At 59.5% G+C, this 19,762-nt stretch overlaps 2 protein-coding genes and 1 long non-coding RNA gene across 10 annotated transcripts in view; 1 reads left to right on the top strand and 2 right to left on the bottom strand.

The window, feature by feature from the left end:
• Positions 1-3,202: 3,202 nt before the first annotated feature.
• On the bottom strand, positions 3,203-6,981 carry UQCR11 (ubiquinol-cytochrome c reductase, complex III subunit XI). Its single transcript, XM_014796006.2, has 3 exons — positions 6,882-6,981; positions 4,181-4,329; positions 3,203-3,519 (listed from the first exon to the last, which is right to left on the bottom strand). Exons 1-2 carry the CDS (start codon positions 6,929-6,931, stop codon positions 4,209-4,211), a joined length of 171 nt encoding a protein of 56 aa, XP_014651492.1. The 5' UTR covers positions 6,932-6,981; the 3' UTR covers positions 3,203-3,519; positions 4,181-4,208.
• A 232-nt stretch (positions 6,982-7,213) lies between these two features.
• Positions 7,214-8,730, top strand: LOC147912212 (uncharacterized). The gene is made up of 2 exons (XR_015550246.1): positions 7,214-7,728; positions 7,947-8,730. It is a non-coding gene; the product is annotated as an uncharacterized LOC147912212 (long non-coding RNA).
• Positions 8,731-13,232: 4,502 nt separating this feature from the next.
• The window catches only part of TCF3 (transcription factor 3), a 37,973-nt gene continuing 31,443 nt past the window's right edge, over positions 13,233-19,762 (bottom strand). For 3 of the 8 annotated variants that reach the window (XM_087425837.1, XM_087425835.1, XM_087425836.1), the window contains exons 17-19: positions 18,600-18,732; positions 18,252-18,487; positions 13,233-14,025 (exon numbers count right to left, since the gene is read on the bottom strand). In XM_087425837.1, the coding sequence (XP_087281963.1) occupies positions 13,883-14,025; positions 18,252-18,487; positions 18,600-18,732 (512 nt within the window). In that variant the 3' untranslated portion in view covers positions 13,233-13,882. Of the gene's footprint in view, positions 14,026-14,355; positions 14,583-18,251; positions 18,488-18,599; positions 18,733-19,762 lie in introns of all 8 variants that reach the window. The other 5 variants (XM_087425841.1, XM_087425838.1, XM_087425840.1 and 2 more) reach the window with 4 other exon arrangements.

Here is a 19,762-nt window from a genome sequence, read left to right as displayed (position 1 = left end):
GATTCACGCTCAGGTTGGAGGCAGGTCCTGGGCTGGAAACCCAAGACCCAGGCAGGCAGGTGTCACTTGTTTATTTATTTTAAAGTCTTCAGGTAAGTGCAGCTTCTCACAGTTCCTTATGTCCCCTTTCCTCCTGGGTTCCCCAGGGGCTACTCTCTCACAGTAAGTGGCCAGGCGGGCACCCTGAATGGGCGGTCACCACGTCACAAAGCTGGTTGGGGCACTGGATTGCTGTCTGCACAGTTCAGGTTGGAACCCAGGACCTCAGGACCCTGGCCTTCCGCGGCGGGCAATGCTCTCAACCACTGGGTGGGTGTTCTTCCCATGTGTACGACGTTACCTCTTAAATTAAAAATTAGAGTTACAAAGATATACGCGCTCCTTGTGACCAGTGAGACCACGTGAAGATGTGTAAAGGGAGAAGTGTTAACCTCCCAGTGTTGGGGGTCGTGGGACCACCCCAGGTCCTGCTTTCACTTCTGTGCGTACACCCAGAAGGGGGATTGCTGGGTCATGTGGTGATTCTATGTTTGATCTTCTGAGGAACCGCAGGCTTGTGTTCCCCAGCGGCTGCCTCCTTTCCCGTTCCCACCAGCAGTGCACACGGGTCGCGGTTTCTCCACATCCTCGCCAACACTGGTTGTTTTCTGGGTTTTGTTTGTGATAGTAACCGTCCCGATGGGTGTGTGGTGGTGGATCACAGGATTTGGACCTCAAGAACCCTCGAAGACCAGCCGTAGGTGCCCGACCTTCTCAGGAATCCAGCCCCGCTGGCCCTCACTCGCTTCTAGAGCAATCTTACCCCCTCGGGCCCTGGCTGACCCCAGAGCATGGACAGTGGGCCCATGGGTGTCACATGGCCCTAGCTGGGCCCCTAGGATTGTCCCCTGAAGGGCTGGTCCAGAGGCCCTGTGAGCTGGCACTGGGGCCTGACTGGGAGGATGGACATGACCCCGAGACGCCAGTGGGCAGAAACCCCAGGAGGGAGGGACAGGGGCAGCCTGGCTCCTGTCTTGTTCAGCTGGGCCTGCCTTGCACTTTGTCCCTTTGAAATAAACTCTCTTTCCAGAGCTGGCTGGCTCCATCCCCAAGCAGACACCCTCTCCTGCCCATGTCTGCAAGGGAAAAAAATAGAGATTGAACCAGAAGGTGTCATGTGAGGAACCTTTAAAAGACTTTCAATGGCAGGGTCTCCCCTCGTCACTGCTGACATTGGGGCCAGGTCACTTTCTGTGGGGAGCCGGCCTGGGTGCTGTGGGGTGTTGAGGAGCATCCCTGGCCCCCACCCACTTGATGCCAGGAGCACCCCCAGCCGTGACAACCACAGATGTCCCCAGACACTGCCAAGGGTCCCTGCAAGCTAATACGAGGCAAGCCAGTTGCTCTCCTGGGGCGCAAAATTTAGGGGGTGCCGAAAACCTCAGTCATCAAAGTGAATGGTATTTGACGCAATATTTTAACAATTCAAAATGAATGCAAAAAACCCATAATGAACGTCAAAACTTGGAATGAAGACAGGATTGAACTGTGCTGTGCTGAGCCATTTTGGAGCTCGAGACAAAATGAGAAACACGTGCCCCTTCATATGTGTTTTTATGTCGTTTTTTAACGGTTAACTTTCCCCCCAGAACATTAAAGTGGTTGAAAAAGTATTAAAATACTGAAAAGGAATTGTGTTAAAACTCACCATAGTTGAAGCTTAAATTAGGTTCCAGCTATACCCAAACCTGAATCAGAATTTTCCTTTCCTGGCTTTCACGGAAGCAAACTCAGCTATGTTTTCATGAAAATCATGAACCATTACAAAAAATACATAAAAACTTGTACGTAGGGGCATGTTTTCCTGTGCTTCAGACTACGGTACAGGGCTGCGGGGTCTGTACCCAGCAGGAGTCAGCAGTTGTTAGCCAGATTTAAGAGTAACTCGCTTGTCTCCCAGTTCAACACTCATAGGTGTTTATCTGACAGGTGTATTCATTCATGTCTGAAATAACATCTCGGACATTACTGTAATAGCAAATGACAAGAAGTGGATGAGTCCCTTGCTGACAGACTAGTTAATAAATGTCGGTCTAGGCAGCCAGTTAGAAACTGAGGACACTCATGTTTTCTGAAGTGGCGTGGCCTCCGGGAGATAAACTTTAGGTGAAATAATATGTACAGAAAGGTGTGTAGCGAAGCCACTTGTGTTAAACTGCAGCTGTCATGGACTGAAGGTATGTGTTCCCCCCTGTGCAAATTCATCTGTTGAAGCCCTGACTGCCAGTGTGCCTGTGTCTGGACCTGTGGCCTCTAAGGATGTAAGGAAGGTTAAATGAGGTCAGAGGATGGGGCCCTGATCCCACAGGATTAGTTCTGAGAGGCACCAGAGGGCTCCCTTGCTCTCACAAGGAAAGGCCACGTGAGGACACAGCAAGGTGGCCATCTGCCATCATCAGAAGCTGACCCTGCCAGTGCCTTGATCTTGGATTTCCAGCCTCCCTGTTGTGTAACCCACCCGGTCTGTGGGACTGTTATGGGGGCCAAGCAGACTAATATGCTTATATGTGCATAGATCGTCTCTAGAATTTTCAAGAACTGGGTGAATTGGAGAGAACTGGGCTGGGACACCAGGAAGGGAACTGTGTGCCACATGCCCTTGTGTGCCTGCTCATTCTTTATCCCTCACATGATAGGTTAACACATCTACAAGTTCTGATATTCCTCCCTTCATAACACAGAGCCTAACTTCCTCCCCTTGAGTGTGGGCGGGACTTAGGGACTTGCTCCTAACCAATGGAATGTGGAGGAAGTGATGGCACGAGACTTCCGAGGGTAGGTCATAAAAGGGCTGTGGCTTCCTCTTTGCTTTCTCTGGGATCACTCACTCTGGGGAAGCCAGCCAACATGTTGTGAGGAGGCTCAGGCGGTGCTGTGGAGAAGCCTGTGTGGAGAGGAACTGAGGCCTCCACCAACGGCCACAAGAGGGAGCCAGCAGGGAAGTGGCTCCTCCAGCCACGGTCGAGCCTTCAGATGAGGCAGCCCCGGACTATAGCTTGACTGCAGCCTCATGGGAGACCCTGAGCCAGGACCGCTCAGTTAAGTTACTCCCAAATCCTTGACCCACAGAAACTGAGATACTGCATGTATGTTGTTTTAAACCACTCAATCATGAGGTAATTTGCTAAGGTAGCGACAGACTAAAAAATACACTGTGCCAGTATTACCCATTAAACATCTTAAATAATCAATTTCTGACAGCCACTGGGAAACTCCTAGATTTGCAAAAGTTTGGAGCTGAAAGCACCCCCAGGTCACCCGAGCCACCGGGGCTGCAGTCAAGGTAACCAAGTCTCCAGCATGACGACATCCAGGCAGGGCAGGTTTCAGAGCGAGGTTTAATGCTGTGTGCATTCAAACATCAGAGCTGTTTCCAGAAACACAGCAAGTCCTAAGTCGCGCTGTGGATTTCCTCGCAGTCTATCCTGAGGGCTTGGGTTGTTCCAGACGCAGATGGAAGGAGCTGGCACCACCAGATACCTAGAGGGGAACAAGGCAGAGTGACTAGAAGGCTCCCAGCTCCCATGCTTATGACAAAGAAAGAGCCATCAGGAGGAACACAGACGCTGCAGCCAGGCTCCAAAATCAAATCTAGCCGTGCCCCTTAGGAGCTGCGTGGCCTGGGGCCTTGGGTCTCCATCTGGAAACGGGAGGGGGGCGTAAGCAGCGTGAGCGCTCCAGACCGTCATGTGGGTAATCAGCTAGTAACAGGCAGTGTGGCCAGCACAGCAACGGGCATGTCAGAGACATACAGGATGAGTCCAAGGGGTCATTAACACTCACAGCAGCCCATCCAGGGCGGCCAGTGGCTGTGGGCCAGTCTCAACTTTCCCACTTGTAAAGTGGGGCGTCCCTCCGTCCCTCCCAGGGCTGGGCAGACTGAGATGGCAAGCACAGTGCAGGGTGCAGGGACAGCCTCCAGGATTGAGCACCTGGGGGCAGTGGCCACTCCCCAGCCCACAGACCAAGGCTACCAGCTGGCAGCTCTGTGCCAATGGATTCTCCTGGGTGAGTGGTCCAGGGGAGCCTCCGAGACCTGCCGCCCCAGCCTTGGAAGCGGCGGCAGCCCGCCTTGTGGAAGCCCACTCCTCTGCCACGTGGAAATCCCAGGGCTTACCGACCAACAGCTGCCAGTGCTTACCAGAGGGCTCCACCGAGGGTCAGTGGAATTAATCGTCCTTCTTAAACTTGCCGTTGATGTAGGGCACCCAGTCCAGAATCAGCCGCCAGTCAGTGGCCCACACCAGCCCCACGGTGCCCACGGCGCCCCACATGCTCACCGTGGGAATCCTGCAAGAGCACGGCAGGGGTCAGGCTTCATCCTCCCAGTAGCACATCTGGGTCCCCCCATCCCAAGTCACCATTTATCAAGCACCTGCCATGAGCCCGGCCCCAGCCCAGAGTGTGGACACATCCCGCTGATGACCCCACAGGGCAAGCATGAGCCAGGAGACCCTGAGGGGACTCCACTCCCATCTGCTTTCATATCAGCATCCGCTTAAGGTTTTATTTGAGAAATTCTGCTGCTAAAAAAAGAAAAAACCCCAAGCTTGTAACCACCAGAACGACAGCTAATGTCTGCATGCAAGTACTGTCTACGCCGTTTACAGCGACTTGTTGATCCCTGCGACAGTTGTAGGACTGACGGCACAAAAATCAGGGTCCCTGTCTTACAGATGAGGAGACCAAGGCACAGAGAGGGCGACTCACTCCCCTGAGGACACACAGCCGGCGAGGTGCAGAGCCGAGGCAGGGGCTCCGAGTCCACCGCATGCCATGTTTATGTCCTGCGATGGGCAGGGGCCAGAATGGCCCCAACAATCCCGCCTCCTGAGGTTCACGCCCTCGTACAATCCCTCCCCTTGAGTGTAGGCAGGACCCAGTCACTGGCCTCTAATGAATAAAACACAGAGAGGCGACGGGAGTCACTTTCGAGACGAGCTTCCATCCCGGGTGTGCTCACTCTTACTCCCTCTGGGGAAGCCAGCTGCTACATCATGAGCCACCTATAGAGGGGCCCATGTGGCAGAGAAGTGAGGTCAGACGCCAGCCAACAACCATGAGCACGAGCCTGGAAACAGATCCCCAGCCGAGCCTTCGGATGAGACTGCAGCCCCAGGAGACCCAGAGCAGAGGATCCAGCTAAGCCGCCCACTTTTCTGACCCACAGAAACGGTGACATTATGAGTGTTGGTTAAGCTGCTAAATTTGGGGAGGCCATTGGTTATGCAGCGATAAATAACTATCACAGGTCCCATGCTGGCCTGTGGAGGGCCAGGATTTGAACCCATGTGCCCACCTCGCCGGATCATCATAAACCATGTGCCTGGGATGCTGGAGGGGGGTTGCTCGTGGGCTGAAGAGGTGGAAGGCTTCTGTTTCCACAGGACATACGAGCCCTCCTCACCCTCCCCCAACTGGCCTCACCAGTGACAACCCCCCAAGTGTGGGCCGGGCCTGCTCCCTGCGTCTCAGCCCACACAACTCAACTTGGGGCCTCGGTGGGGTCACTGATGGCTGCTGCTTTTGGAACAGGCTCTGGGGCAGAGGTGATGAACAGAGAGGGAATCTTTCCTGCCATAGCTCCACAGCTTTGAGGGTTGCTAATGCCAGAGGAACCTTCCCTGGGGGAGGCCTCTGCCTCCCCCATCGTCCTGGTCACTCCACCTGGGGCCCTGTGGACCTGACTTCCACAGGGATCCAGGAAGGACGTAAAGATGATCACGCTGACAAGCCCTCGTGGGACTTCTCGTCACCCCCTCACAACCTCTTCTCCTCTTTCTCAGACGAGGACACCAGGGCTCAGGGAGGGCTGACGGGCAGGGTCCCGGCTGCGACCATGGACGTTCTGAGAGCTGAGTCTGAGCCACAACCCCACAGTGCCTCCTGGGGATGAGTCCTGCTTCCTGGCCTCCAGAGGCTGGTGGGGCAGCACCGCACACCCCTCCCTCAGTTCTCTGTGCCCCTCCCTTATTATCATTTTTGGTCAGCCTCATATCCTAGATCTCATCTGTTCACTTTTTCTCCTCCACTGACTAGAACGTCAGCCAGGAGCGTTCGGTTTATCACCGAGTCTCTGGCGCCCAACACGGTGCGGGGTGCTGGCACATCGTGGGTGCTCGGTAAGAGCCTGCTGACCGAATGCAGGCCCGGACGGGGGCGTCCCTGCCCTAACTGAGCACCGATAGGACCGGACCCACTGCCCCCAGGAATTCCGAGCTGATGGCGGGAGGGGCAGCATGGGCCGCCGGCGGTTCTCCTCTGATGCCAGGGCTGGCCTCCACCGTCCTGGGCCTGGGTCACCCAGCTGAAAGGTGCCACCGTCAGTGTCCACCTGAGGGTCCCCGCCAGCGCCACTGTCCAGCGGCAGCGCCCACCCCCCAGCCGCTCCCTGTCTGAGCTCGAGGACGCGACTGCCAAGGGTCGCCCCTGTTTCTCAGCGCCCAAGGTGGTGGGCACCGGACAACCCGCTGCCGAGGTCACCCCATCCCTGGCTGCCACGTGGGTCACCCCGGTCCCGCCCTCCTCCCACTGGGGGCAGCGACAGGTGCGGCCGTCGGGGTCACGCTCCTCGTTCAACATCATAAAAGCAAAAGCAAAGCCGGGAACGTGCAGGTTCCGTGGTCAGGCCCCAAGGGCTGAGCCGAGGGTGCCAGGCGTGTCCGTCCAGCAGGTGGGCACCACCGCGGCCCCAGGGAGAGATGGGGAAACTGAGGCTCAGAGCTGCTGGCCACGGGGCCGGGGGTCCCGCCACGCACGTGTGCCCGGGATGGACCGCTCCGCCCCTCTGTGCCTCAGTTTCCCCATCTGTGACCCGGAACGACCGAGGGGGGCGTCCTCACCAGTTCGAGGCCAGCTGGCGGTAGCGCGGACCCAGGAACCTGCTCAGCATCGCGGCGCCGTCCCCAGCTCAGGGTGACCCCGGCCCCGCCTGGCCCAGACGCACTGCGCAGGCGCGGCCGCAGCAGCGCGCAGGCGCGCAGAGAGGCCCCCGCCCATCCTCGCCTCGCCCCGCCCCGCCCCGGGAGGGCTGACCGGACGCCGCCCGGCCCCCGCCGCCGCTGCGCGCGCAGACCCGGAAGACATTCGTAGTCACCTCCGGGGAGGGTCGGAAGACGATAATAGGCGCGGGCGGGCGCGGGCGGGAGTGGGCGGGTACGGAAGGCGGGGCTTTGTGCCCAGGTGACCCGGGGATGGTGGTTGTCCCCTCGCTCGGACGGTCTGAGTGGCCCCCAGCTGCACAGCCCCTGGTGACTAAGTACGGCCCGCAACCTTCGGCTGGTGACTTTGTGTTCTTACTACGTGCCAGAACGTTATTCACAATGAAGGAAACAGGCCACACGGCGAAGGGCCTCTCCACAGTCGCGCAGAGGGGAGGGGTGCGATTTGAACCCCCTCTTGGAGGAGTCAGGGGTTGTCACTGACTCGCTGTCAGCGGGACCCTGGCCGAATGGCAGCGCTTCCCCGGGCCTCGGCCGGCTCATCCTGAGTGGTCTGCCGCCTGGAGGTCCTGTCGGATTTTTCTTTGCAGGTTTTCGGTGGAGAGCTCGCTGGCTCCTCGTTCTGGCGGCAGGGGGAGGCAGGCTCCCCGCCCGTGAGCGTCTCGGCCTCCTCCCTGTCCGCCGATGGGCCTCCGGGCCGGGCGGTCCTCGGCTCGGCCTCTCCAGACGCCGCCCCTGGGGCCTGGAGGTAAGGACCAGTCACCGTGGGTTCGTCCTCCTGGGATCCGCTCCTCAGCGCCCTCCACGCTCAGTTCTCGGGGGGCTGCAGGGTGCGCCCTGCCCCTGCTCCAGGCCACGGACTGGGGTGGGTGCCAGAAATAGGATTTCGAGACCACAGTCTGGGCACCAGGGATGCGCACTGCCGTTGGGTTGGATCTTGCTTCTCGGCCTTTCCAATTGCTGTAGGGTTTCTGAGCTTGGGATCCGAAGACCTGAATAAGCCTCTGTCCTTGATGGCAACTCAGAAAGTGGATGTCAGGGCCCTCATGAAGATTGTTGAGAGAGAAGAGAGAGACAGAGGATAAAGCTGCCTGAAAAGATGAGCAGAAATGGGCATAGAGGCCATGGGGGTGCGGGTCCTGGATCCAGCAGTTCCTGAAGCCCTGCCTCGTTGCTCCTCCTGCTAGTGTACTTCAGCTCACCAGGCAGAGTGCTTTTGTTTCAAGTGATAAACAACAAAAGCCAGCTTAAGAGAAAAGAAGGAAGTTTTACGGCATGTTGGATGGCTTCAGGCACAGCTGGATCCAGGAGTTGAAGGCTGTCATTACGAATCTCTCTCTCTCCATCTCTCGGTTCTTCTTTCGTCTGTGTCACCCTCACTCTCTGAGCAGCAGCAGCTGGAGACTCGGGATTGACATTCCAGCAGCCCTTGCAGGAAGCTGGCATCTCTTGCTCAATAATCAGAAAATGCCTCAAGGCTGGTTCTCGTCAGACTGCTGTGGGAAGGGGGCAGAGTCAGCCCCTCTCGTATGAGGACATGGGCTGAAATTGGGGGAGGGGCAGATCCTCGAAAGAATAACCAGGATTCTGTGAGCAGCAGAGTGGATAAGCAGGAACTGCCGGCCTCCCTCACAGCCCGCTGCCCTCGGCCCAGGGGTTCCCTGTGGGGTTCCCTTCTGGCCCTCAGGGGAAAACAGTTCCTTTTCTTGTTTTTATCGATGAGAAATTCAAATAACATGCAATTAACCATTTTAAAGTGTACAGTTCACTGGCATTTAGTGCATTCACAAGGTTGTGCAACCATCACCACTATCTAGTTCCAGGACATTCCATCTCTCCAAAAAGAAACTGCGTCCCCATTAGCAGTCACCCCCATCCCCCTCCCCAGCCCCTGACAACCACGAACCCACTTCCTGTCTGTGGATGTGCCTGTTCTGGACATTTCACATCAATGGGATCACACACCGTGTGTCCTTCTGTGTCTGGTTCTCTCACTGAGCATCGTGTGTTCAGGGTCCGTCCACGGTGTGGCTGTGTCAGGGCTTCACTCCTCTTCATGGCCGCGTCATATTCCAGTGTGTGGATGGACGTGCTGTGTGGATCCGTTCACCCACTGATGTACAATTGTATTGAGGTTTGACATAGAAAAATGCACATATTTAAAACATACAACTTAACATTTGCACATAGGTCCCCGCCCGTGAAAGCATCACCACAGTCGAGATGACAAACTCCTCCCCCTGCCCTCTAGAAGTTTCCGCCGGCCGCCGTCCCTGCAGCCACTCATCTGCTCTCTGCTACCATCAACTAATCTGCCTCTTCTAGACTTTTCTATGAAGGGAATCACACAGTGTGTTGTCTTGGTGTCTGGCTTCTTGCACGCAGCATGATTATTCCGAGAATCATCAGGTGCACCTGAGTCCGCGCACTCTCCTGGGGAAGCACCTCTGGGTTACGTGCAGCTGTGCCGAGCAGCCATGTCCTGGTCTCGTGCGGACGTGTCTTCCTTTCTCCAGGGTGGGTGTTGGAGGAGGGCCCTCTGGGCTCGCAGGGAGGCGGATGCTTGTAGAAGAAGCCGCCAAACTCCTTGTGTTCGCCGGGGTGTAAGTGACACAGGCCATCCGGTCGTTTCCGGGGTACCGCCGGACTCCTCTGCAGGGGAGCGGTGCCCGTTGATGGTCCCGCCAGCAACAGGTGACGGCTCCTGGTGCTGGTTATAAGGGACACACACGCTGTCTGTTTCCCAGGGTGGCCGTGACAAGTTACCCCACACTGTGGCTTAGAGCAATGGGAATTTATCCTCTCCCAGTTCTGGAGCCAGAGTCTGAGAGGAAGGTGTGGCAGGGCCCGGGGGAGGCTCCAGGGGACCAGGCGAGGGTCCTTCCTGCCTCTCCCGGCCTCTGGGGGCCCCAGCATCCCTGGGTTGTGGCCACATCCCTGCAGCCTCTGCCTCCGTCTCCACGTGGCCTCTGCTGCGTCTGTCTCTCCTCTTCTGTCTCTCATGAGGACACTGTCGTTGATTTGGGGTCCACCCTAAATCCAGGATGAGCTCGTCTGCAGAACGTTACCTTGATCATGTCTGCAAAGGCCCTTTTTCCAAGTAAGGTCTGGGGCAGGACGTGGGCATCTCTTTGGGGGCCGCCATCACCCTCCGCAGCACAGCGTCGTCTCAGAGGACGACCACCGGAGAAGGGGCCTGTCCCCATGCTAGTCCAGCATGTCCCTTCCCTGCCTGGCCCTCGGGTGACAGGGCTGCTGCGGGAGGCCAGGCTCAGTGGGTTCTCGGTCAGGCCAGGCGAAGGTGTGTGACACACGCACACCCCATGAGCCGCACACGTGGAGAGGCAGAACACACGAGCACACCCACGACACCATCGCTGATGCCAAGACTTGGACCTGTCTCCCTGTGCCCCTTCCCTGCCCCCTGGATTTCTCTGAGTCAAGCAGACGCTCCTTCCAGAAATTTCTGCGGAGCCAGCCCTTGCTGGGACAGAGGTGATGCCTTACTGAGGATTTTGGCACCTTTAAGATATATTTTTAAACAACTTTATTTATTTATTTATTTTGTGTGTGTGAGGAGGATCAGCCCTGAGCTAACATCCGTGCTAATCCTCCCCTTTTTGCTGAGGAAGACCGGCTCTGAGCTAACATCTATTGCCAATCCTCCTCCTTTTTTTCCCCCAAAGCCCCAGTAGATAGTTGTATGTCATAGCTGCACATCCTTCTAGTTGCTGTATGTGGGACGCGGCCTCAGCATGGCCGGAGAAGCGGTGCGTCCGTGTGCGCCTGGGATCCAAACCCGGGCCGCCAGCAGCGGAGTGCGCGCACTTAACCGCTAAGCCACGGGCCAGCCCCTAAACACCTTTATTGAGACGTAATTCACTTACCATACAATTCACCCACTGAATGTGGGGACGTCAGTGATTCTGGTGTATTACGTATTTAATTAACACGAATCGGCAGCATCTCTGGGAGCAGCTTCTCTCTGGGAGCTCTCGTCGCCCCTGGAGGGTTGGTCCTGGGACGGGAATGGCCGGGGGCACCTTTCCCAGTCGCTCTGTGGCCTTGCTCACCACTGTCCACTGTGATGGGCTGAGCTGTGTCCCCAAAAGACACATTCAAGTTCAGACTCCCGGGACCTGGGAATGGGACCTTATTTGGGAACAGGGTCTCTGTAGGTGCCATTAGTTAAGGTGAGGTCGTCCTGGAGTGGGTGGCCGTGGTGCAGTGACGGGGGGTCCCTACAGGAAGAGGGACATCTGGACACAGACACATGGGGAGAGAGACGGCCGCGTGGAGACGGAGGCAGAGACTGGGGTGATGTGGCTGCACGCCCAGGGATGCCGGAGCCCCCAGTCTGGAGGGGGCAGGAAGGACCCTCCCCTGGAGCCCCGGCTGGAGCGCAGGCCTGCCCACCGTGGTCTGGGGCACCCGGGCTCCAGACTGGGAGTGAATCTCTGTGGTTCTAAGCCGCCCAGTGTGTGAGCTTCGTTCATGGCCTCCCGGGGGGACACACTGACGGGCCATGTACCCCAGGGCTATCTTCAGCGGGAGTACGAGGACGGCGGGGACCCCGAGTTCGGGGCACCACCTTCCTGACGCCCCCTCGTTCAGCAGCAGCTGAGAGACCCAGGGCCGGCCGAGGACCATCATAAACTGTCACATATTGCTGCAGGGCTGTGTATATGGCTTTAAGGGGGGGGGGTCGGTTAAAAATCCCAGGGGATCCAGCCAGCTCTGCAGACACTCGTGTAAAATTATCTTTCTTTAAAAAAGAATGTTTTTTTTTTGAAAACCAGTTATCTTGAGGCACTCAGAGCACAATCTCCCCGTAACTGGGGCCCCTCCCCACCTCAGGGCTGGATTAATCTCTTTATAAATATAATTCAGCGACGTCTACGATACACAGCTCAAGTCGGCGGCCTCGTGGGGCGCAGCCCGGCCTCTGCCCATCCGGACTTCCTGGCGGGACCAGCAGAGTAACAGGGAAACTGAGGCAGGTTCCCCCAGAGAGATGAAACCCACCCAGAGCAGGGGGTCACCAAGGACCGTTCCCCGAAAGCCAATGGCTCCTCGCTGTCCCGTGACTGGTCTAGGGGGGCAGACCCCTGGGGAGGACCGGTGAGCTCAGGGTGAGGAGGTGGCCCCGGCCCCAAGGCCGGATGGCCCACCTGTGCTGGCCTCGGGGTGCCCTCGAGCTCCCCAGCCTCGGGGCATTCCAGTCACTGGGGGTCAGGCAGCCCCGGGGCTTGGGGAGTGAGGGTGGGGGTCCTGGGGGGAGACACCAGGGATGGTGGTAGTGTGGGGTGAGTGCAGCCAGCCTGGGGGGTCTGTAAGGCCTCTCATAGAGGAATGGAGGAGTAAAGGGAAGGAAGCCGAGAGCCCACACTGGGGTGACATGCAGGATGACCCCAGGTTTCCCTGGGGCCACAGGGAGGCTAGACTTTCCGTTTTAAAGCTGGGACGACTTGGTCCCCTGATGACATGTGAGACCAGAGGAGGGACTTGGGGAGGCCCAGGAGCTGGGCCCAGGTTAAGGTGGGCAGGTGCACAGCCCGGGGGCCTTGCGTTGTGTGTGTGTGTGGGGGGGCCCTGTAACTTCCTGCTCTGTCCACACCAGGACAGCCACTTGGTGCGGGGTTGGGGTGGTTCTGTGCAGGCCGTGAGCTGCAGCCCCGCCACCAGAGTTCAGAGAACCGGCTCGGGTCCCGGGGTCAAAGGACTGAAGGACAGGGTGTCCAGGGAGGGCCCCCCGCACCGTGCTCCAGCAGTGTGGTCCCCAAGCCCAGGAATGTGGTCCCAATGAAATCCCCCACGTTGGAGACCTCTGGGGGCTCTGAGAGCAGCCTGGGGGTCCCTGGGAGGGACGTGGGGAGGGGCCTGGGGTCCCAGAGCTGCTTCCAGAGAATGAGGGTCATTGGCAGTGTCACCCGGGGGGGTCCCCGGCTCGCAACAGACGCCACCCCCCCGAGGCCAGGGTGCTCCCCTTCTTAATAGAGGGGAGAGCACGGGACAGGGAAGGGCCCCAGCAGGGAGAGGCCCACCCACCACTGGACACCTAGCCGAAGCAGGGAAATGGACCCCACACCTAAAACCCAGCGGGGAGCTGACACCGGCTGTCCCTGTCCTGTGTCCAGTGGCTCCCGGGGTGGGGGTCGGGCACCTCAGGTGTCCATTGGGTCTTTTTAATACAACTTTTAATAATCTGGTTGATCATGAAATGCAACGCTCAGTTCTAGAAACAGCAGCAGAAACAGCAAGAGACACGAGACTTTTATACAAAAAAATTTGTTGCTTACAAAACATATGCAAAAGAAGCTAGAAAAAAACAAAAAACCAAGAGACCAAAGGTGGCATCCTCGCTAATTATCTTCTACATTAAAAAAAAAAAAAAATCTCATAACTAATGTTCTTTTTATTTTCCTTAAAAAAAATATCAGGCGTAGGCACAATTTGCTGGTGGCTTCAGAAGAACAAGCCAGGTTCGCACAGCATCTCCCTCGGGGGGTGATATGTTCTGACTCTGCCACGTTTCCTACTTAAGGCATTTTTTCTCTTTTCCGACCAAGTGTGTATTTCTTGCTTGCTTTCCGGTTTTGTTTACAAAAAAAATGTTCCTCTCGGCCCGTCCTGGGAGGCAGGGCCGGGACGGAGTTTCAGGATCCCTCAGGCGACTCCCGGCCGAGACCTGGGGGTGGGCACGGCCGAGGGGACAGGCTCCCGGGCCGGCGTCACCTCCAGAGCCCCGGCGCGCGCAGCCTTCCCGGTCGCTGTCGGCTCGACGCTGCCCACGGGCGTGTGAGCGGACCGTCCGGCCCACGTCGGGGATGGAGACCGGGCGCCCGGCGGGACCGTCCCGGGCTGGACCGAGGTCGGGCACTCGTCCCTCGGCGGCGGCCCCTTCACATGTGCCCGGCCGGGTTGTGGGCCTCGCTCAGGCCTGGGTGGGCGGCCGAAAGCACCATCTGGGGGTCTCCGACCACGCCAGACACCTTCTCCTCTTCTCGGCGCTTCAGGCAGGCGGCTTTGGGATTCAGGTTACGCTCTGGGGGGAGGAGGAGAGCACCGTGGGAGAGGGTCCCCGGGGGAGGGCACGGGGGCGGGGTCGAGGAGAGTGAGTCAGGGCACGTGCGCCGCCTCCATTTCTCGACTTGTCCCCTCGCCTGGGGAGGCTGTCAGCTACAGATCGGGGGTTCGGGGGACGTCACAGTCTGAGTCCCCCCGCCGAGACGTGGACGGAGCGGCCGGGAGCCAGCACACGGGCCCCCAGCGGAGCAGCGCGCCGTGCCGAGGCCCCGGCGGAGCAGCGCCGTCTTGCGGCGCTGCGCGCTGGGCGGGCGTCTGCTCGGGCGGGCGGGGCCGGCCCGGAGCCTACCTCGCACCTGCTGCTCCAGGCCCAGGATGACCTGCACGGCCTGCTGCAGGATCAGCAGTTTGGTCTGCGCCTTGTCCGACTTGAGGTGCAGCTGGCACATGCGCCCCAGCTCCCGGAAGGCCTCGTTAATGTCCCGCACGCGCACCCGCTCCCGCGCGTTATTGGCCATCCGCCTCTCCCGGTCCCTCAGGTCTTTCTCCTCCAGGGACAGCACCTCCTCCGTACTGCTGGGTCACAGCACCAGGGCCTCCGTTAGTGACGGGCGGGGGGTGGGGAGCCAGGACTGTCTCTGTGTGGGCGCAGCAGCGCGGGTGCACAGTGCGTGGTCTGTGTGGGTGCAGCAATGTGGGCACACGGCGTGGTCTGTATGGGTGGTCCGTGTGTGTGCACGGTGTGTGGTCTGCGCAGACGCACGTGCTAGGGTGTGGGCTGGAGTCTGTGACAACATGCTAGTCTGTGCGCACAGAGCACACGTTCCTGGAGCAGAGACCTTGGAGGCATGCCTGTGTGTGTGTCTCCTCACACCCAGCTCTAGGCAAGGCTGTCTGAACGTATTGAGGGAGATGAAGACCTCACTGTTCCCGGGGTGTTTTGTGGGGACAGGGGCAGGGCCTGACTCCCCAACCTGGGACTCTGCAGGGAGCCAGGTACACCCCTTGCCCTCTCCACGTGCCCCAGGAGGAGCCAGGAGAGTGGGGGAGGCCCGGCATCCCTCCCAGAGGACGACCTTCCCGCTCAGAGCAGTTGGTGCTAGGTGAGGGAGAGCTGAGCCTGGCCTGTCTCGGGCAGAAGAGGTGGGAAGATTCTGGCTCAGCAGGCAAAGGCCCCCAGAGCCCAGGGCGGGGAGACTTCTGGGGTCGGGGAACACTCAGAGTCCGACAGGGAGCCAACCAGCTCACCCCCTCAGAGACCCCCACCCCCTGGGGGGGGCCCTCAGAAATATGTGCCCCACACTGGCCTCTGGGGGCCCTCCCTGCGGGCCTGGCTCTGGGCAGGCACCTGCCCTCTCTGGGGCTTCCGTTTTTATCTAGACGAGTGACTAGTGGCCCGTCTGATCTCCAGAGCACTAGCGTGTGCCGGGCTGGCTCCTAACCCCGGCCCGGGCCCTAGCAGTGGTGTTGCTGGGCGGCTGTGGACAAGTGACTTGACTCTGCCTGTCTGTGGGGAGGACGGGACAATCAGCTGGGACACCCGCCAAGCCAGATTGTGGCCAAGATGAAACGAACACCGATGGAGGCCTGGCACGCGGCGTGTGCCCGAGATGCAGGAACCCCGGGAGGCCGAGGAGCTGGGCGCCCGCATTTGGTCGGACCCCGTGCCCTGTCCTGCTCCTGCGGTGGGCGGGCTGCTGCCCTCGCCCCGTCTGCCTGCCCACCCTGCCCTCGGGCCTGAGCGCATCCGCCAGAGCCCCGGACAAGCGCGCAGACCAAACTGACAGACCCGGAGGCCGGCACGCCCCTCGGTCTCCTTTCTTCCCTCAAGTCCCCACGGGGGGCTCTAGGGGAGCGAAGGCCGCAGCCCCGCCGTTCCGGGGCTCGGGCAGCAAGTGCGAGGTGAGGAGGGGCTGCCGGTGGAAGCGAGGAGACGACGGCCGGGTGGGGGGAGAGCACGAGAGGCAGAGAGCAGAGAGGCGGGCAGGGGACACGGCGTGAGGCCCACGGCCGTGCAGACGCAGAAACCCCAAAGCTGAGGGGACAGCGGCGGGGCGGGCTGGAGCCCCAACTCCCGTCCAAGCAACAGCGCTGCAGAGAGAAGGGGTTAACAGGGCATGGGGGGCGGGGGGGGTAAGGAAGCAGCTGGGGGGCAAGTCATGGGGAGGCCTCTCCCGACCCCACCCAGCCCTGCGGAGCAGGGGATGAGCTCCCCTGCAGACGGGGCTGACGGGCTCAAGGGGCCCCATGGGCTGTCGGCTCAGAGCAGGGACAGGCACTGGTCCCCGGGGGGGCTGGCCTCTGCCGGCCCGCGATGCGCTTCTGAGAAGGAAGAGCCAGGGGGGCTGGGCCCCTGGGGTTCAGGGACACAGCTCTGAGCTAATGTGCCCAGGTCTGCAGGACTAGGGGTCCAGAGTCTCATCCTCCCATTCCAGGGGGACGCTGGGGCCGGGCCAGGCGGAGGACCAGTGGTCCGGGGTGGCGGGATGGTCAGCGCAGCAGAGAAAGGGCAATGCAGAAAAGATGGTCACAGCAGGAGAGTCACCACAGAGGGGGACGGTCACAGCTGGGGGGAGGCGGCCAGTCATGGGAACAGGAGGCTAGTCACAGCAAGAGGGATGATGATCACAGTGGGGGGGGGCATGGTCACACTAGGGGAGGACGTTCACAGTGGGGGACAGGGTGATGATCACAATGGGAGTGGAAAAGATGGTCACAGTAGAGGAGGATGGTGACAACGGGGAGGGGGAGGACAGTCACAGTGGGCATGGTAGAAATGGTCACAGTAGGGGAAGACAGTCACAGGAAGGAGGGGGAAGATGATCATAGCGGGGGAGAGGGAAGACAGCCACATCTGTGGGGAGGAGGAGGATGATCACAGTGGGAGGGGAGAACAGTCACAGTAGGTGAGGATGGTGACAGCAGGGAAAGAGGACCAGGGTCATAGTGGGGGAGGGGGAGGATGGTCACAGAGGAGTGGAGGATGGTCACAGTAACGGTGAGGGGAGATGGTGACAAGAAGGGAGGGGGAGGACTATCACAGTGAGGGTGGGGAGATGGTCACAGTAGGAGAGGAGGAAGACAGCAGGGGAGAGGGAGGATGGTCACAGTGGGGAGGGGAGGACAGTCACAGCGGGGATGGGGGATGGTCACAGTAGGGGAAGACAATCAGAGGGGGAGGACAGTCACAGGAGGCATGGAGAAATGGTTACAGCAGGAGTGGGGGCATGGTCATAGTAGAGGAGGACAATCACAGAGAGGGAGGATGGTCACAGCGGGGAAGGAGGAGGAATCAGCAGGGATAGGGAGGATAGTCACAGTGGGGATGGGGGGATGGTCACAGTGGGGGAGGAGAAGGAGTCAGCAGGGATGGGGAGGACAGTCACAGTGGGGATGGGGGATGGTCACAGTGGGGGAGGAGGAGGAGTCAGCAGGGATGGGGAGGACAGTCACAGTGGGGATGGGGGGATGGTCACAGCGGGGAGGAGGAGGAGTCAGCAGGGATGGGGAGGACAGTCACAGTGGGGATGGGGGGATGGTCACAGCGGGGAAGGAGAAGGAGTCAGCAGGGATGGGGAGGACAGTCACAGTGGGGATGGGGGGATGGTCACAGCGGGAAGGAGAAGGAGTCAGCAGGGATGGGGAGGACAGTCACAGTGGGGATGGTCACAGTGGGGAGAAGGAGGAGTCAGCAGGGATGGGGAGGACAGTCACAGTGGGGATGGGGGATGGTCACAGTAGGGGAGGATGGTCACAGCGGGGAGGAAGAGGAGTCAGCAGGGATGGGGAGGATAGTCACAGTGGGGATGGGGGATGGTCACAGTGGGGGAGGAGAAGGAGTCAGCAGGGATGGGGAGGACAGTCACAGTGGGGATGGGGATGGTCACAGCGGGAAGGAGGAGGAGTCAGCAGGGATGGGGAGGATAGTCACAGTGGGGATGGGGGGATGGTCACAGTGGGGAGGAGAAGGAGTCAGCAGGGATGGGGAGGACAGTCACAGTGGGGATGGGGGGATGGTCACAGCGGGGAAGGAGGAGGAGTCAGCAGGGATGGGGAGGACAGTCACAGTGGGGATGGGGGGACGGTCACAGTAGGGGAGGATGGTCACAGCGGGGGAGGAGGAGGATGATCACAGTGGGGGGGAGGACACTCACAGTAGGTGAGGATGGAGACAGCAGGGGAGGGGGAGGACGGTCACAGCGCGGGCGGCGGCGGCGGGGAGGGCGGGCGGGCGCCCCCACTGACCTCGCACCTGCTGCTCCAGGGTGAGGATGACCGACACGGCCTGGTGCAGGATGAGCAGTTTGGTCTGGGGCTTCTCGCTGTTGAGGTGCAGCTGGCACATGCGCCCCAGCTCCTTAAAAGCCTCATTGATGTCGCGCACCCGCAGCCGCTCCCGCGCGTTATTGGCCACGCGGCGCTCCTTCTCCCGCTCAGCCTTCTGCTCTGGGGGGAGAAGGTCGTCCTCGTCCTCGTCCGGGCTACGGGGCCGGGGCCAGAGGGAGACAGTGAGGCGCGGCCTCGCGGGGGGCGCGTGTGCGTGCGTGCGCGTGTGGTGTGCGTCCTGGCGGGGCGGGGCGGGGGGGGCGGCACCTGGTGCGCGGCCGGGGCGGCTTCAGCTCCTTCTTCTCGTCCTCCGCGGGGTCGGCCGCCGACGCGTTCTCGTCCTCCTTCTCCTCCCGCTTGATCTCGCCGGCGCCCGACGCGGCGCCCGCGCGCCCGAGCCCTGCAACAGGCCCGGGTGAGGGCTCGGCCAGGCGCTCCGGCCCCCGGGTGAGGGGCGCGAGCTCTCCCGGACGGCCGGGCGGGCCTTGCTCTGCGAAACCGAAACCTGCACCCCTGCCCCAGGCCCCACGCCGGCCCCGATTCCACAGATTGAGACCTGAGACGCAAAGGGCGACACGACAGACTTTAGGAGAAGCATGGAAATTTCACTGCCACTCACGGCCGGGGAACCACTTCTTAAAATACTAAAGAGCCCTTCTCAAAAGAGCAAACAAATCCACAAACTGGACTCTGTCAAAATGGAGAATTTCTGATCACCAGGATGTCACCAAGAAGATAAGCCACAGGATCCCAGGACAGAAGACACGCGTCACGTGTAAACCAACAAAGGATGAGGCCCAGAATATGTAAAGAGCTCCTCCAAATCAATAAAAAAGGGACAGACAGCCCAACGGGAGACAGGCAGAGCACCCGAACGGGTGTTTCACAGACAAGGAGACAGATGTCGCCACGTGGAAATCTACTTCATCGCTTCAGGAGGTTGAGAAAACGTGAATCAGGACCCAGCGCGCTGCGTTTCACCCCCAGTAAGTCGGCTAAATCGAGAGGCCTGACGATTCTAAGGACTGCTCCTGGGAGGGCATGCTGGCCCGACCACTCTGGACAACGAGAATTTTCCAGATTCGGGCGTTATCTGGAAAAGGTGGACATGTGCATACCTGGAAATTCTACAACTTGGAATCACAACTGAGAAACTCCTGCACACCTGCACCAGGAGAACATTCCAGAATGTTCTGGAAAGCACCAACACAAAAGCACAGAGTGGCAAATGCCCTAATCTCCCAAGTCAGGGCCAAGACCCATCCTCAGCCCCTTGAAGCACAGCAGACCCCACACCCGATGAACACGAGCAGACAGGCGTGGAAGAACATGCAGCCGGAGATCCACTACAGAGCTGCAAAGCCATGAAAACACAGCGTGTGGTTTAAGGGCCACGGCCACACTGAACCCAACCTCACAAGACGCCAGCC

This window comes from Ceratotherium simum, chromosome 39, assembly GCF_057802395.1.
Source record: "Ceratotherium simum simum isolate JZ-2026a chromosome 39, ASM5780239v1, whole genome shotgun sequence".
Taxonomy (NCBI): domain Eukaryota; kingdom Metazoa; phylum Chordata; class Mammalia; order Perissodactyla; family Rhinocerotidae; genus Ceratotherium; species Ceratotherium simum.
The sequence above is the reverse complement of the archived record's forward strand: the minus strand, read 5'-3'. Positions and strand labels throughout refer to the sequence as shown.